The 14,766-nt window shown below is 39.7% G+C and overlaps 2 protein-coding genes across 6 annotated transcripts in view; one reads left to right on the forward strand and one right to left on the reverse strand.

Annotated features, from left to right (window-relative positions):
• Positions 1–14,766, forward strand: part of LOC129783187 (splicing regulatory glutamine/lysine-rich protein 1-like) — an 82,206-nt gene that overhangs the window by 61,448 nt on the left and 5,992 nt on the right. For 2 of the 5 annotated variants that reach the window (XR_008745155.1, XR_008745158.1), the window contains one exon: positions 8,214–8,578. The exons of 2 other annotated variants lie outside the window; for them this stretch is intronic. The gene's annotated coding sequence lies outside the window, so the exon portion shown is untranslated. Of the gene's footprint in view, positions 1–1,679; positions 1,802–8,213; positions 8,579–14,766 lie in introns of those variants that run through there. One more of the 5 variants, XR_008745157.1, reaches the window with a different exon arrangement.
• On the reverse strand, positions 1,350–14,443 carry LOC129783207 (uncharacterized). Its single transcript, XM_055793082.1, is given in 7 exon segments — positions 1,350–1,571; positions 1,573–1,833; positions 5,514–5,586; positions 8,207–8,300; positions 9,401–9,498; positions 9,500–9,539; positions 14,437–14,443. Coding segments are annotated over 7 exon segments (789 nt in total). The 3' UTR covers positions 1,350–1,355.

The raw sequence follows: 14,766 nt of genomic DNA on the forward strand, positions 1-14,766 counted from the left end.
GCCGGCTGAGGTAAAGGTTTAACGTTGGGTGCCAAAAAGGACTCTCATTGTTTAACCCCGGCCGGCAACCAAACACCACATAGCCGCTTGCTCACTCCCCCTCATCCAGAGAGATGGGGAGGAGAATTGGAATGGAATGTAAAACTCAAGGGTTGAGATTAGAACAATTTAATAGGTAAAGAAAAAGCTGCACACACAAGCAAAGCAAAGAATTCATTCACTACTTCCCATGGGCAGGCAGGTGTTCAGCCATCTCCAGGAAAGCAGGGCTCCATCACATGTTACATGGTTACTCGGGAAGACAAATGCCATAATGCCAAATGTCCCCCCCTTCCTTCTTTTTCCCCCAGCTTATATACTCAGCATGATATCATATGATGTAGAATACCTCTTTGGCTAGCTTGGGTCACCTGTTCTGGCTGTGTCCCCTCCCAATTTCCAGTGCCCCCCTAGCCCTCTGGCTGGCAGGGCCCAAGGAACTGAGAAGTCCTTGACTTAATATAAACATTACCCAGAAATGACTAAAAACATCAGTATCCTATCAACATTGTTCTCCCACCAAATCTAAAACCAGCACTGCACCAGCTACTAAGAAGAAAATTAACTCTATCCCAGCTGAAACCAGGACAACTATCTGTTCAGCTCCTGAAGACTGTTCAACATATTGTCATTGCATACAGTGTGAAATTGTATCTTCAACTACATCTTGTAACAGAATGTAAATGAATTTCTATGTATAGATACATATAGAAATAGCCTTATTTTAATGCAAGTAAAAACTCAAGTAATAATAATGATACATAGTATGATCTTCACTTACACAACACTATTAATCTAAGATTAAGTGCTTTACATAGATGGATAAGCATCATTCTCCATTCCTAAATTCCAAGGCCTCTCACACTTTTGTTTGGCCAACTTTGATCAACTGGAGAGCTTCTTTGGACTAGTAGACACTTTTGCTGGAATTTTTACTGAAGAGCTTATCAGACCTGAAAATCAGATCTTGAACTGATCACACTGATTAGAGAACTCTCCTGATGACTAGAACAACACTTTAGAGTAGAAGCCTTGAAATGGCTTCCTGAGTGCCCTGGATCTAAGCAACTAGCAAGATATACCTTACTGGAAGGTTTTTCATACAGTTCCCTGAAAGTTTTGCCTGTGTGAAGACAGTAGGAGTTTCCACAGAATGACTGTGGTGAAATAGCTAATCTATTTCACTAAGGAAGCTTATGGAAATAGAGAATAACTATTGTCACAAGCTCACTGACATATATGGTCCTAATGGCTCCATTCAAGAATCAGAGTTTTTGGGAACTTGATTTTATGGTATGGGAAACTATCAAGATGCTTCAGTTCAAATTTACTTGTCCCATCAAAGTTGGTCCAGATGGCAAAAATATCAACTGGCTTTGCTTGAGGTAGTCTTGGGGAGAAAAAAATCCCTGATGCTTAGTTTGTGCTGGCTTACTGCTTAGTTCCATTTCCAGATGAGGTTGAGCAGCTCTTGCAGGCAGCGTCACTGTCAGACTCATAAAGACTTTCTGGCTGAACTCCATGTTGGTGTTAGTCATTCAAGAGTGGCACTGTAATGGAAATGATTCCCTCCTTTTCGGTTGTAACTGCTTTTTCAGGGATTTCTTTGTGCCTTAGGCTTATGTCTATGTTATTCCTAGGTTCTTCTGACTGACAAGTGTCATACTTGCTGTCTTCTCCATCATCTGTAAAGAGGTCTCGCTTCAAAGGAGCCTTTGACTCATGCTCTATGACATAAAGGCTGGTGGTATCATTGTCTGGCAGGGCCTGAAGCAGTGATCTTGAAATGGCTTTCTAATTAGTCTGCAAGACAAATCAAGAAGAAAGACTCTAATTTCAGTATCGTACTTTTGCAAAGTGCAATTGGCAATTTAATGAAATAAATGCCAGAAGAATAAAGCTGAGACAGGCAGCCTGGTCTGGCCTATATAATATGGCTAACATCCATTTTGTCTCATATTCAGTGGTTTTAGAAACATGAAAGAAAATATTTATTTCCCTAATTCAGAAGATCATCTTCTCTTCTCTTTTAGTATTTAATCAAAGTTTTTCTTGCTTTTACACGTGCTCAAGACAAAATGTAGTGGTAATAAAATGTAAGCTTCACGATGTTTTGTTCCAAGTCCCACAGTTTTCAAAAAGTTTAACCAATAAAAATGCAGTCAATAAAAAGGCAGCAGCTTGAATTGAACAGCAGCCAAAATAGCTTTTGATATCAGCCTCTGCAAGCAGTTTGTTATTCACCTTAATGCCATGTTGTGATCCAAGTATACCTTGTGTTACAAGTTTTTGCAAATTCTGGATGATTAAATGGAGAACAGTTTGCGACACAAAGTATCCTTCTTTTCCACTTAGATTGTTCTGCTGGCTTTTCTGACTTTTCCTGTCATATTTTTTTAAATTACAACCAGGTTGGTATGTTCTCTGATATAAGTATTAGCTCCCCCCCCCAGTTGTTCTAAGTTTGTTTAAACTGTTATGGTTCTTTTGCAAGAAATAAATAAGGATGTATTAAGTTTTATTTTCTTTTTTACTTACAATTTCTGTTCTGACTTCAAAAATGAATATGCTGTTATTTGAAATCTCAGCAATACCACATAAAATACCTTTATTTTTCTAACTGACACTTGTAATGGGATGAGTAGACACATCTCCATGGTCAGCATTTGCCTTATTTTGAATAAAGACCTATCTGATCTGTACCTCCATTATCTTGTTTATTATGAGTGGCAGCCTAATATCTACACCTAACAAATCTAAAATAAGCCCTGTGTGAGCTTCTGTCCGAAAGAGGCACTAATGGGTGAAGAAGCAACATCTTTGAAGAATCTTGTCTAAACATGAAGAACAGGACATTGATTGGGTGACCATGTTAGTCACCATAGTTCATTTTCCTGATCTCTGTGTGCTGACTGAATTGAGAGTGTTCCCAGTTCCTCCTGCTGCTCTGTACAATGGGATGTATTATTGCCTTAGATTGCAGTAATGAATCTTCTATCTGGATTTAAAGTACAAATTCTCTTGCCACCTATCTGGGCTATATATATGTTTCTGTCAAGAGTTTCTACATTGCTCAACTAAACTGACAGGGTTCAGTCTTGAAACAACCTACAAACAGAATAAATATAAAGAATATTGTAAAATTTACTAGTTGCCTCAGTTTTACAGTGCTCATTTGGGGAATACCTTTTTCCACATTTCACGAACTGTTCATAACATCAGATTACTTCTAGGCAATATATCTGATAACTGCTTTATTGTACTGTCTACTCACATAGAGCTTTTTCTCCTTCCCCCAAAACCCTTATCTGATATCTGTTATTTCTATTTCTGCCACATTATCAATGTTATATTTCTTTGCCAGACTTAGCTAATACAAGTTTCATTTCCTTTTATAGCTGCTTTGCCTCTGCAGGAACAGTTAAATGCATTTTAAATAGCTATATTTTGCTTTTAAAGTATTTATGTCAGTGGCACTTTGGTTCATAAAATCTATTTGTCCTTTCTATAACATGCAGCCTCAATGTATTTCACCTGTACTTCTTCACAATGGCAAATTATTATTTGAACCTATTAGATTATTTTGGCTGGTAGTTCTTACTCCTTTCTTGCTGAACTTCTGTCCTGCAATTCCAGTCCCTCCTCCACCTAACCTTATTAGTACATTGAAACAGCTTCAAATCTTGCACTTTCTTTATTCAGCATTTAGGGAATTTCTCCCTTATAATAGATTCCTCATTTCCCTTTTGAGAAGTCTCACTTTGAACAAGTTTTGAATCTGCAGATCTCCTACTTTCTAAATGCATGGTGGAAAAGAACCAAGAACATCAAGTGTAGTAATTTTTACTGGAGCGGTCAGTGAGGGACATCTGAATCCCAGAATTGAGAACTGGAAGTTGCCTGGTGCTCATAAGCAGATCAAGTTCTTTAACTGAACGAAACAGTGAAATTGCAATCTTCTAATAGCATTGTTTTTGAAACTGTCTTTGTACAGCTGTACATTTGTACATCTGATCCTCCTTTGTTCAGCATTGTCTGGCTTTGGCAAAATGATTATCTGAGACTACCTCTGAGCTCATCACTTCATCTACATTTAGGTGGAAGAAAGGAAGAAAGCAGGCAAGGAAGTCCTGATCTGGAATATGAAAGTCCAGAATTGCTCTGTCAAAGGAAGCAATGCTAATGTTCAGCTAAACTTTTGATTACCAGCAGCTTGTCAGAGTCTTTTGAAATTTTCTTGCTGATGATTTCATTCTGGTGTCGTATATTTAGATAGTGTCTGGCTGTAGATACCTTTGAGTTTCTGCCTGATCTTTGATTGTGCTCTTGCCTATTCCTATGTGAATACATAACTTTGAAGTCTCCAGTTCCTTGCCTTCAGCTTAGGTTGACACTGGCATATACTTCCTGTCATCATCCTAATGCTTAAGAAAAAGGGGAATGAGAAAGTGGCACACTTGTATCTCTACCTATCAGGATCCACAGAGAAATGTTTATTTCACTTGGTCGCTTATTTAGGATAATTTTTCTCTGTCATGCTTTTGCCTTAGATAGAAGTCTGCTTTGTTAAAGGCTTGAGAAACTAGATCTACAAGTGCCAAATTAAGTTCAGGTCTGCCAGTAAAATCAAAGTGATTTAAAAAGGAAAGCAGTACAAATACCTGCTCCAAAAACATAATGGTTGGTGGTCTGAGACTTGGGAGATAAACTGAGGTGTCCTAGAGGAAGGACTTTTAGTCTAATTGGAGCAGAAGCATGTAAGGAGAGGAAGATGCAAGAAAGTCCACTATAAGGCAAAAGCAAATAACATGGTCTCCATCAGCCTCCTAACAGCTAATTTCCAGGCACTTCTTCAGTCCTGAAGTTCAGGTATCCTTACCAAAGCATATGGGAAAGCTGTGGGCAAGGTTTGAACATGCTACTGAACCTTGGTGCCTTTTGACTAGTAGATGCTTCCTCAGACAGTTACCAGCTGACAAGCCAGAACCCCTGGATTGCTCTAAAAGCAGGTAGAGACTGAGGGGTGAGGAGTGGATTTCAGAAAACACCATATACATTACTTCCTTTGTGATGCTTTTGTGGAAGTAACACATGTTGTGGCCTAATTTGTATTTTGAATAACTTGTACTTAATAATCCAGTTGTTGAAAACTGACTGGATATAAAAACTGAACTTCTCCCTTTAGACTCCATCTCCCCCCAATTCAGCTTTGCTTTGTTCTTTTAACAACCATACCTTTAAATATGCTTTATAATGTTCTCAAAAAGTCTGAGAACCTTTATTAAATTTAAAAGTGTGTACAGCCTCTGCCTAAACAACCACAGTCCCCCTCCTATATTTGTAATATTACCCTAGCTTTCCAACTGTTGATATTAGACATTTACTAGGATGGAGTGTGAGAAGTCTAATAACTAGCATTACTAATTAATCAGTAGAAAAGATCTCCATTGTATATTTTTTCCCAACATCAGAACAGTACTTGCCATATCCTGGATAGCACTGCTGTTTCTTGGATTTGGTACACTTGGCCAGTGTGATATTTTCAACCTATAAAGAAATAGTCTGAGTTTATTGTCAGCTTAAATGACTGACATTTCTTCTGCATTTAAATTAACTGCCAATTATGCATATATTTTATTGGCATTTTCATGACTATCAAAACAAGGGGTTCTACAATGACTATTAAGCATAATACCAATTAAAAACTGAAGACCAAGCTTGGCAGTCTACATTAAAATCCTGAGTTAGTGAAGTTTAGCATCTTTGTTTAAGAACAAAGGAACTGCAACGGGAGCTGATAATGTTTCCTCTGTGTTTATATCATTGCATATTACTAATTTGCTATGATTTCCACAAAACTTCTGTCTTCCTTGAGGACTCAGACACATACAAAGAAGTTTGTTTTTAGTAAGTATTTGCTTCTGGGTTTCTACTTAGAAGTTTACTTTCCCTCAAAGAGCAATTTTTTTCTGTTTTTAGCTTCTGTGCAATGAAGCCAGTAGCCTGGAAAAAGTTTTCCCTACAACTGACAGGACAAGACATGCAGCTCCTGCTCTTTCCTGATAGTTTTGAGTTTGGCTCTTTCTGGGAGCTATTACAGTATCTCATTGTTTCACCTGACATGAACCTAAGCCCACCTTTACTAAAAACTTATACCAGTTGCTTCTGTTGTGGAGGAAGTGGGTTGTAAGGCATAGTTGAGTTTGCCAGTTGAGCCATACAAATTGGCCATACAAATGAGCTGGCTGCTCATTGACAGACCTCTCATCAGAGCCCTTTCTTTCAAGCCCCTTCCTTCTACCTAGGGACTTCAGAAACAACAAATCCAGCAACAAGCTGCTATGCTCTCCAGCCTCCTTGAGCCACCCTCACCGTGGGCATCACCTTAGGCATTGTCCTCCCTGGCCCTTCTCAAGAGGGCAGGCCACGATGCCAGTATGTCCATTGCTTCCTGGGTTGCTGGTGCTGGCTGCTCTCCCCCCAAGCAGGCTGTGATTTCCCTGCAGAAGGGAAGCAGTGGAGTGGGATAATTTCAAAAGGAGTTTCTGCTGGGCTGACTATGATCCTATTGGCATCAGTCACCCCTGACTGCTTATTACCAGCTTCTGCAGGAGCAAGGAGAGACTCTTGGTATTTTTGAGCTGATCACCACCCTGTCAGCAGCTGCTGTCAGAGCAGCACCCTGTGACCTTTGGGCAATGACTCACCTCCATAACAAAAAAACCCTCAACACAGCTTTGAGAGTCTGTGGGAGGTTATGTAGTCCATCATCCAGCCTCAGTATTTACTTCAGCGTTATTTGGTCTTTGAGTCAAATCTAGGCTTTATTAGCTGTAAAGTACTTTGCCTCTGTTTAGGCTGTGGTTTGAGGTGAAGCCTGAGGCTGTAGAGTTACTAGATCTTTTTGCTGATCCTATGAAGATGGCTGTTTGGCTAGTGAGTCCTTTTTTTTTTTTACAAATTAAGCAGGCAATAAGATGAGGAGATCCTTGGGACCCTTCATCTCAGTTCCAGGTATTCAATGCTACTATGTATTTCATTGCTACTTTATAGTGCTATGCTGGGCTTGTGTGTGCTGGTTTTTTTTCTAGTTTTCCAAGAATTCTTTTCTAATGGGCCCAGACAATGAAGTGTGATCTTATCTTTAACAAAATAAAGTTATTTCTGGGGCAAAAATTCTGTGTAGGTCTCAAGTTCTTGTCAGAAAGGCTAGATCAGATACTAAAATAAAACCTGAAAAGGAAAGTGCACAGCAGACTTCATGTAGAGTAAGTACAGTCTGTTTCCCAACAGCAAAGGCAGGAGTTTAGCCTGATGTACAAGCTGAAGCAAGTTACATCGTGTGGTATGCCTTTCAAGTCACAGGTTGTACCATCTGTCTGTTCTGTCCTTTAACAGCTGCACTTTCAGTTTCTGGGGCTGGTGCTTTGTAAAAGGAGGGTAGTGTTCTAGGACATCAAAATAATAATATGAATGGTTGTATGAAGCTAGGTTTATGAGAAAATTAATATTAGAACTGATTACTATGCAAGCAATTTTTCTTTTAGTGGTAGTGTATGCCACTAATATTGTACCCCAGATTAATTTGAGGGGGGATATACTTTATTACTGCAGAGAATAATTTCTCCTAAAATAAGAGGACCTCATTCATATCTTGTAGGCATCCTTGTTATTCTCTCTTCTCCCTACTCATCCATCCATTACTCCTTCTCGTTATGTGCTTATGTGTGTAATTTATACAGTTAATATCCAAATGTGCTTGAAGGAAACTGTTTAGATGGCAACATAAACTTGTGTATGCTGCTAGAATTTATTTTTGTATTTCAGTAGAAAAGACATGATTATCAGTTGGGAATGAAAGAGCATAATAATCAAATGCACACTTTTTCCATATAACTATTTTTCACTGTGATAAATGGTTGTTGAGATGGGAAGTAGTTGGATAACTGCATCAAAAGCAAAAGATTATAGATTTTTGACAAAGTATTTTAATCAGCTTATAGTGGTTTGTAATTGCTCTCACTATGTAAATGAGTGGGGTGGTTTTGTGCTGTGTGCTTTTTGAGTTGAGTTGCTTTTAATGACAGAAAAGGTCCAGTGCTATGAAACTTGAGGTTAAGTAAAAAGGAAGTGCTGATAACAGCTTCAGTCAATATTCCTTTCTTACCTTTTAGGCACCAGAGAACAAGTGATGGGTGCAAAAAACAGAATGAACATCATGCTGAAGCAAAGGCCAGTCACAAAACCTTCAAACTCTTTTTCTGATGGGAAACAGAGAGATTGAATCAGACTCATGGTATCAAGTATAGAGAGCCTATATTGCCTCCATGAGAGAAATATTTCAAACAGAACTCAAATCAAACTTTATACATGGTTTGGGATTCCTGTAAGTGAAATCTAGTTCAAACAAGACTTGGGATTTTGGGGGTAGGGTCTGAGGCTTTCAGGTTTGTATTTTTAAGATATCTAGATATATGGTGCTAAGTTTTTAAATCCACCATCCAAAGACAAACGGTTTATAATAAAAGAAATATTCCTACTCCCCATGTTATTGTGTGAGTTCTTGCTTGTTTAATGATACTGTCCTAGCCCATTTATTTTTCTTTAAGCTTCAATTGAGTGAAGCTGTGGTCAAACCAAAAAAGGGTCTACTGCAGTGTTAGATTTAGTCTAATGTATTAAAAAAAAAGAGAGTCCATGTTTAGCCAACTGTATATGATACAATATATGAGACTTCATAAACATAACTGTATTGATCTTAGCCTATCTAGTCACCTTTGAAACAAGCAAACTCTTGCCAGTGAACTATAGGACCTGTTACATAAAATGTACTTAAATTATTAGAAAACAAAAGATAACTTTGATTAGTTGTCTTGCACAATAAGAGCAACTGAAAGAGAGACTTTTTAGAATAGTTAATGGCTCAGGGGCTAACTGGAAAACGGTTCTACAAGATTGCTTGAGATTTTGCCAAGAAAAGACTACTGAGTTTAACTAATCACAGACAGAATTTTTAAACTGCTGAAATCTATGATAGGAATCTGCAATAAAGATATGTGAATATATAGCTAGCAGAAAAAAGTCAGAAAAAAGTTCAGAGATGAGGAACCCTAGCTAAGCCTTCCCTGCATGTTGGGTAATGAAATATAGGCAGAGTTGTTCTGCGATATACAGTTTATCTGTAACAAAGGAATGATTTTGTGTGTTTGATATCATTAACTAAGGACTGAATAATAAATCTTGTGTATGAGCACTTTGTTACTCCTTAAAAAGCAGGAAAGGGTAGAGAATAATGCCATATATTGTGCATAAAGCAAAGATTCATGCTGGGTAACACAGATGCATAGAGCTTCCATGGTACCATATTTTGGAGTGTTGAAAGATTGTAAAAGAGTCACAGGTCCTTTGCCAGAATTAGTGAACCCTGAAATATGCACACAGTATATGGTCTTTTCCTTCAGTAAGATGGTGATTTGTGGTAGAAGAATTGAGAAGAACAGCTGAAACAAGAGAGGTTGGGTGTAGGACAAGGCCTCAAGGACAAGAGTCCAAGTACTGATAGCCTGATGAATAGAGACTCGTTAGAACTTGTAGGGCACAAGCCCTGGGAGCAAAGGAACAAGCTAACTGCAGACCCCTGAGCCGTCACAGTTGAGGAGGCAACCAGATGGACAGAGAAACAAGTAGCCAGATAAGGGAACGGATGGCGCCAATATGTAATCAAGAAAGCCGCGTAGAAAGAAACTCCCTAACCTTGGAATAGAAATTATTGCTAGGTCAAGATAAACTAGTAAGTTCCTATTGTTCTAACGGTGTGCCTTAAATATCAACCAATCAGTGTTTTTTACGCTTAAGATTTAACCAATCAGTGTGTAATATGTAGAAGGTAGAAACATATATAATTGTAGAGAAAATCACTAATAAATGGACAACTTGCTTGCATCAAGCGGCGTCCCGTCTCTTCATTCGCCGCAAATTGGTGACCCCGACGTGATCCGTTTAAGGATCTAACGTGAAGGGCTCTCGAATCGCCTATCTGAGCGACATGCAGCGAATCCCACAGAACTTTGAATGATCTGCTGAAAGGAAGCAGGAGCCGGCCTGAAATCCCTCCGGAGTTGAGAGGTGAGCTGTGGGAAATCTGTAACGGGGAATCAGGCTTCGTCCCCAGAAAGAGACGTATATGGACTCATAAAGGGTCTTCTAGTCAGATCAGCGAGTCCGTGCCTCAGTCTTCTCAAATGGTGACCCCTATGGTGGTGTTCCGAAGCCTTGGAAGAATAAGGACGGAAAAAAGACAGCTCATGGAAGAGGGCTGCGTTCCGGAGGAGACGGCTTGGCTGAATGATCGTCTTGCTGTCTGGACCAGGCGGACAACCTAAACCCCGAGGATAACGCCTGTATTCATCGAGACAGGTGAGCAGCCAAGAAACCTTAGAGATTTTAAATATTTGAAGAAATTTTAAGAAGCTTTAGAAACCTGTACTCATTGAGACAGGCGAGCAGTCAAGAAACTTTAGAGACTTTGAAAGAAATTAAAGCGGTCAGCAGACAATTGTATGATGCTGCCGCAGAGGGGAACTCCGTGTCGGGAATGCATTTAGCACCTTGGTGGCAAATTCTGACTACTCTTTGCCAAGTGTGGACTAATTCTACTAATGGTGCTAAACCAGAGGAAGCTGTAAATTCCACCGACAGCGTGACTCTTCTCAACACACTGTCAGCGATGGCGATTCCGTCCACACCTCCTCTGCCCCCAAAGCTTCTGTCACTGACTGCAGCGACCCTCACAACACAGGACCAAGCACGGGAACAGGACAACTCGGACAATGATTTTATTGACACTGATAAACCTTTTGATCCAGGTCCTATAGATCTGGAAAAGGAGCTAGACCTTTCCCCCACCCCCTTGTCTCTCCTGATGCATTGATTGTATTTTGGGGGAGGGTGAAAGGGAGTCTGAGGGATTGGTGGCAGGAATGCAAGTGGGAAACACTTAAGCAAGGGGTTTTGGGAGTCGCTAGGGCATGTTCAGTATTTTGTCAGACAAATCAACCTGCAGAGTGGCAGCCTGTGCAATACGAGGCTGTTACAGAGTTAAGCAAAGCAGTGCAGGAAGGGAGGATTCATAATACATTTGCTATGTCCCTTCTTGAAGTGATGGCAGAGCCTTATACACTCACACTGTGCGGCGAATGAAGAGACGGGACGCCGCTTGATGCAAGCAAGTGTCCATTTATTAGTGATTTTCTTACAATTATATATGTTTCTACCTTCTACATATTACACACTGATTGGTTAAATCTTAAGCGTAAAAAACACTGATTGGTTAATATTTAAGGCACACTGTTAGAACAATAGATACTTACTAGTTTATCTTGACCTAGCAATAATTTTTATTCCAAGGTTAGGGAGTTTCTTTCTACGCGGCTTTCTTAATTACATATTGGCGCCATCCGTTCCCTTATCTGGCTACTTGTTTCTCTGTCCATCTGGTTGCCTCCTCAACTGTGACGGCTCAGGGGTCTGCAGTTAGCTTGTTCCTTTGCTCCCAGGGCTTGTGCCCTACAAGTTCTAACAAGTCTCTATTTATCAGGCTATCAGTACTTGGACTCTTGTCCTTGAGGCCTTGTCCTACAACACTGCATGATTGGAAGTTATTGCTTTGTATGGTACTAACTGATACAGTATATGATGTGGTTATTTGATTTTTGTGAGCTATGTGTAGTGGCCTTGACTGAAAACCTTAATCGGGGAATTGCTGTTAAATATGAGCAGTTGGCTGGAGCAATTAACTGTGCCGATTCTGTGACTCAGGCAAGGTATCCCAGGGACAACTGTTTGCAAATGAATGAGATGGCTATTAAGGCAGTCCGGATGCGGGAGTCTTGCCACAGTCTTGCTGGGTCCTAGAGAGTCACTAACTTTAATACTAACTTTATTGATTGGCTTCAGAATATTTTGCAACAAGTCGAACATCAGGAAGCTCAAGGGTTGCTTTTAAAACAACTAGCTGTGATAATGTCAATGAAAATTGTAAACGGGCGACTTTCACAATCGCAACCCCAACATGTGTCAAATGATTGTAACGCAGAACTCACAGCAGACTGTAATTCTCAGGCTGAGTTTTGGAATGCAGCATAACACATTTTTGCTTCTCTAATCTCTTCTGTAAGAATAGTACACGCTCTTAACTTGCTTAGTAAATTAGGCTGCTAGCTTGCTAAACAAAGTAATACTACAAATACTATTTTTTTTTCTGGCTTATTAACAGATGTTGATTCTGTCCATCATATGTTGCTACAGAACCGAGTTGCTATTGATTTTTATTATTAGCACAGGGACACAAGTGTGAAGGCTTTGATAGGATGTGTTACGTGAATCTGAGTGACCACTGTGAATTAATTTACAAAAGTATACAAGACTCAAAAGCCTTAAAACAAAGATCTGCAACAGAGCCAGGGGCGGGATGCCTTTGGTCTCTTCTCACGGCTGGGAAACTTCGGGCCATGACTCAAAAGTATTACAGGATTTATTATAATTATCTTTAACCACCTTATTGATGTTTGCCTTATGTCTCCCATGCTTTTTTCTTCTGTATTCAGTGTTTAGTTGATTGTAACTTAAAGCAGATCATGGTCACCCAGCTACACACACCCTTTGCCTCCTCGCAATTAACAAGCAAAAAAGGGGAGGATAGAGAATGTCTGAAGAGAGAGATAGGAGAGGAAACTGGAGAATTATTTGACCTAACAAGAGATGAGAGAACAGCTGGGTATTGTGAAGGAGACTAGGAAAGATGAACATGGTTATCTAGTGTTTAATAGGTGTCTGCATGCTTGTAGTGATATATAGCTATGTAACTGCATGAATGGTTTCTGCCCTGAGCCTGGTGGAGCATACAGCTGCGGTTTGTGTCCGGGCTCAGAGATGTAAATAGGGGCTTCTCTGTTATGGTAAAAGTGTTTCTCTTTGCATAAAAAAGAGAAGGAATGAAGGGAATGACCCCGAGGTATGTTCAGAGAAGGCATGCTATGTTTTGAACTTTTTGACTGAACCAGTTCTTGTTTGGTGTGCCCTTCCACCTATGTATAATGTTAATCCAAAAGAAGCTGATATTGTTTACACTTTGAATGTCGATAATTGTCTTTCTGTAGATGCTAATGTAGTAGGAGGCTATGATGGGAACGTGTCGCAGCGGTTCTTCTCTTATCCAGAGTAACAGCAGGGAAATCATTAAAGAGTTAAATCACCTTGTTTGGTAGGCAGTTAAGAATGTGAGTCAAAATTGCCACTGCTTTTTGTTGGTGGTTCAAGGACATGGCTGTGAGGATTTTGATGGTATGTGCTGCGTGGATTTTAGGCGCCCCATTGCAGCAACATGTTATCAAAATCTGTGAAAATTTCAGCCTTTTTTGGCATCAATTCACTCAATTGGCAGTATTGTTTGTTTGCTATTGCCTTGGTTGCTGTCATGTTTGCAAGGGCCCTGCAGAACATGGCAAACCTGGTACTAGCTGTTCAAAAACAAAAAGGGGAAATTGTAAAATTGTACGGAACAAAGACAGTGGGTTATTTTGACATTGATAATATGTCTTAGTTGGTTTTTTATTTGTTCTATTACTTGTGCCTTGTTTTTGCTCGATTTCAGGGGTTCTTTTTGTGCAACAGGAAGGGGGAGATGTAGGACAAGGCCTCAAGGACAAGAGTCCAAGTACTGATAGCCTGATGAATAGAGACTTGTTAGAACTTGTAGGGCACAAGCCCTGGGAGCAAAGGAACAAGCTAACTGCAGACCCCTGAGCCGTCACAGTTGAGGAGGCAACCAGACGGACAGAGAAACAAGTAGCCAGATAAGGGAACGGATGGCGCCGATATGTAATCAAGAAAGCCGCGTAGAAAGAAACTCCCTAACCTTGGAATAGAAATTATTGCTAGGTCAAGATAAACTAGTAAGTTCCTATTGTTCTAACGGTGTGCCTTAAATATCAACCAATCAGTGTTTTTTACGCTTAAGATTTAACCAATCAGTGTGTAATATGTAGAAGGTAGAAACATATATAATTGTAAGAAAATCACTAATAAATGGACACTTGCTTGCATCAAGCTGCGTCCCGTCTCTTCATTCGCCGCAGTTGGGGAACGAGATTATTAGATGAACTCTGATGGTTGAGTCTGTATCACTGTAGCTAAATGGGCAAAAGGCAAAATTTCTGTACGCTAATTCACACCTGGAAGAAGCTGCACTGTGCATATCTTTTTGATGTGTACAAGATTTCTCCAAAATATTTATGTACATTTTGAATCCAAAGTTAAAAGCATGAGCTTCTAACATATCAAGGATGTTTAGGCGGCAAGTGCAGTAGGCTATGTATAACGCATGACAGGGAAACATACCTAACATCCTGAACAGTGAATACCCTTGTCTGTACACAGTTAAAATAAGGACTGGTTTTCACAGCAGTAATAGAATGAATGTCCATGTAAAGTCCTGTGTTTGTCATTACAGTAATGGGTAGTTATTTGCTTTGATTAATATCAGTGTTATTAGTGTTCAGTACAGAAAAAATGATTTGTATTCTGCTTCATCTACTTTTACGGATTTGGGTTCATCTTTCTTTTTTGATGGTGCAGTGAGTTTTCCCCTGGCCAGAATAATATAACCATCAATGCTGTAGAATGCCTTTAACGTGGCAGAAATTACTTTTCAAGTTTGCCTCTGAGAAT

This window comes from Falco peregrinus, chromosome W (assembly GCF_023634155.1).
Source record: "Falco peregrinus isolate bFalPer1 chromosome W, bFalPer1.pri, whole genome shotgun sequence".
Taxonomy (NCBI): Eukaryota; Metazoa; Chordata; class Aves; order Falconiformes; family Falconidae; genus Falco; species Falco peregrinus.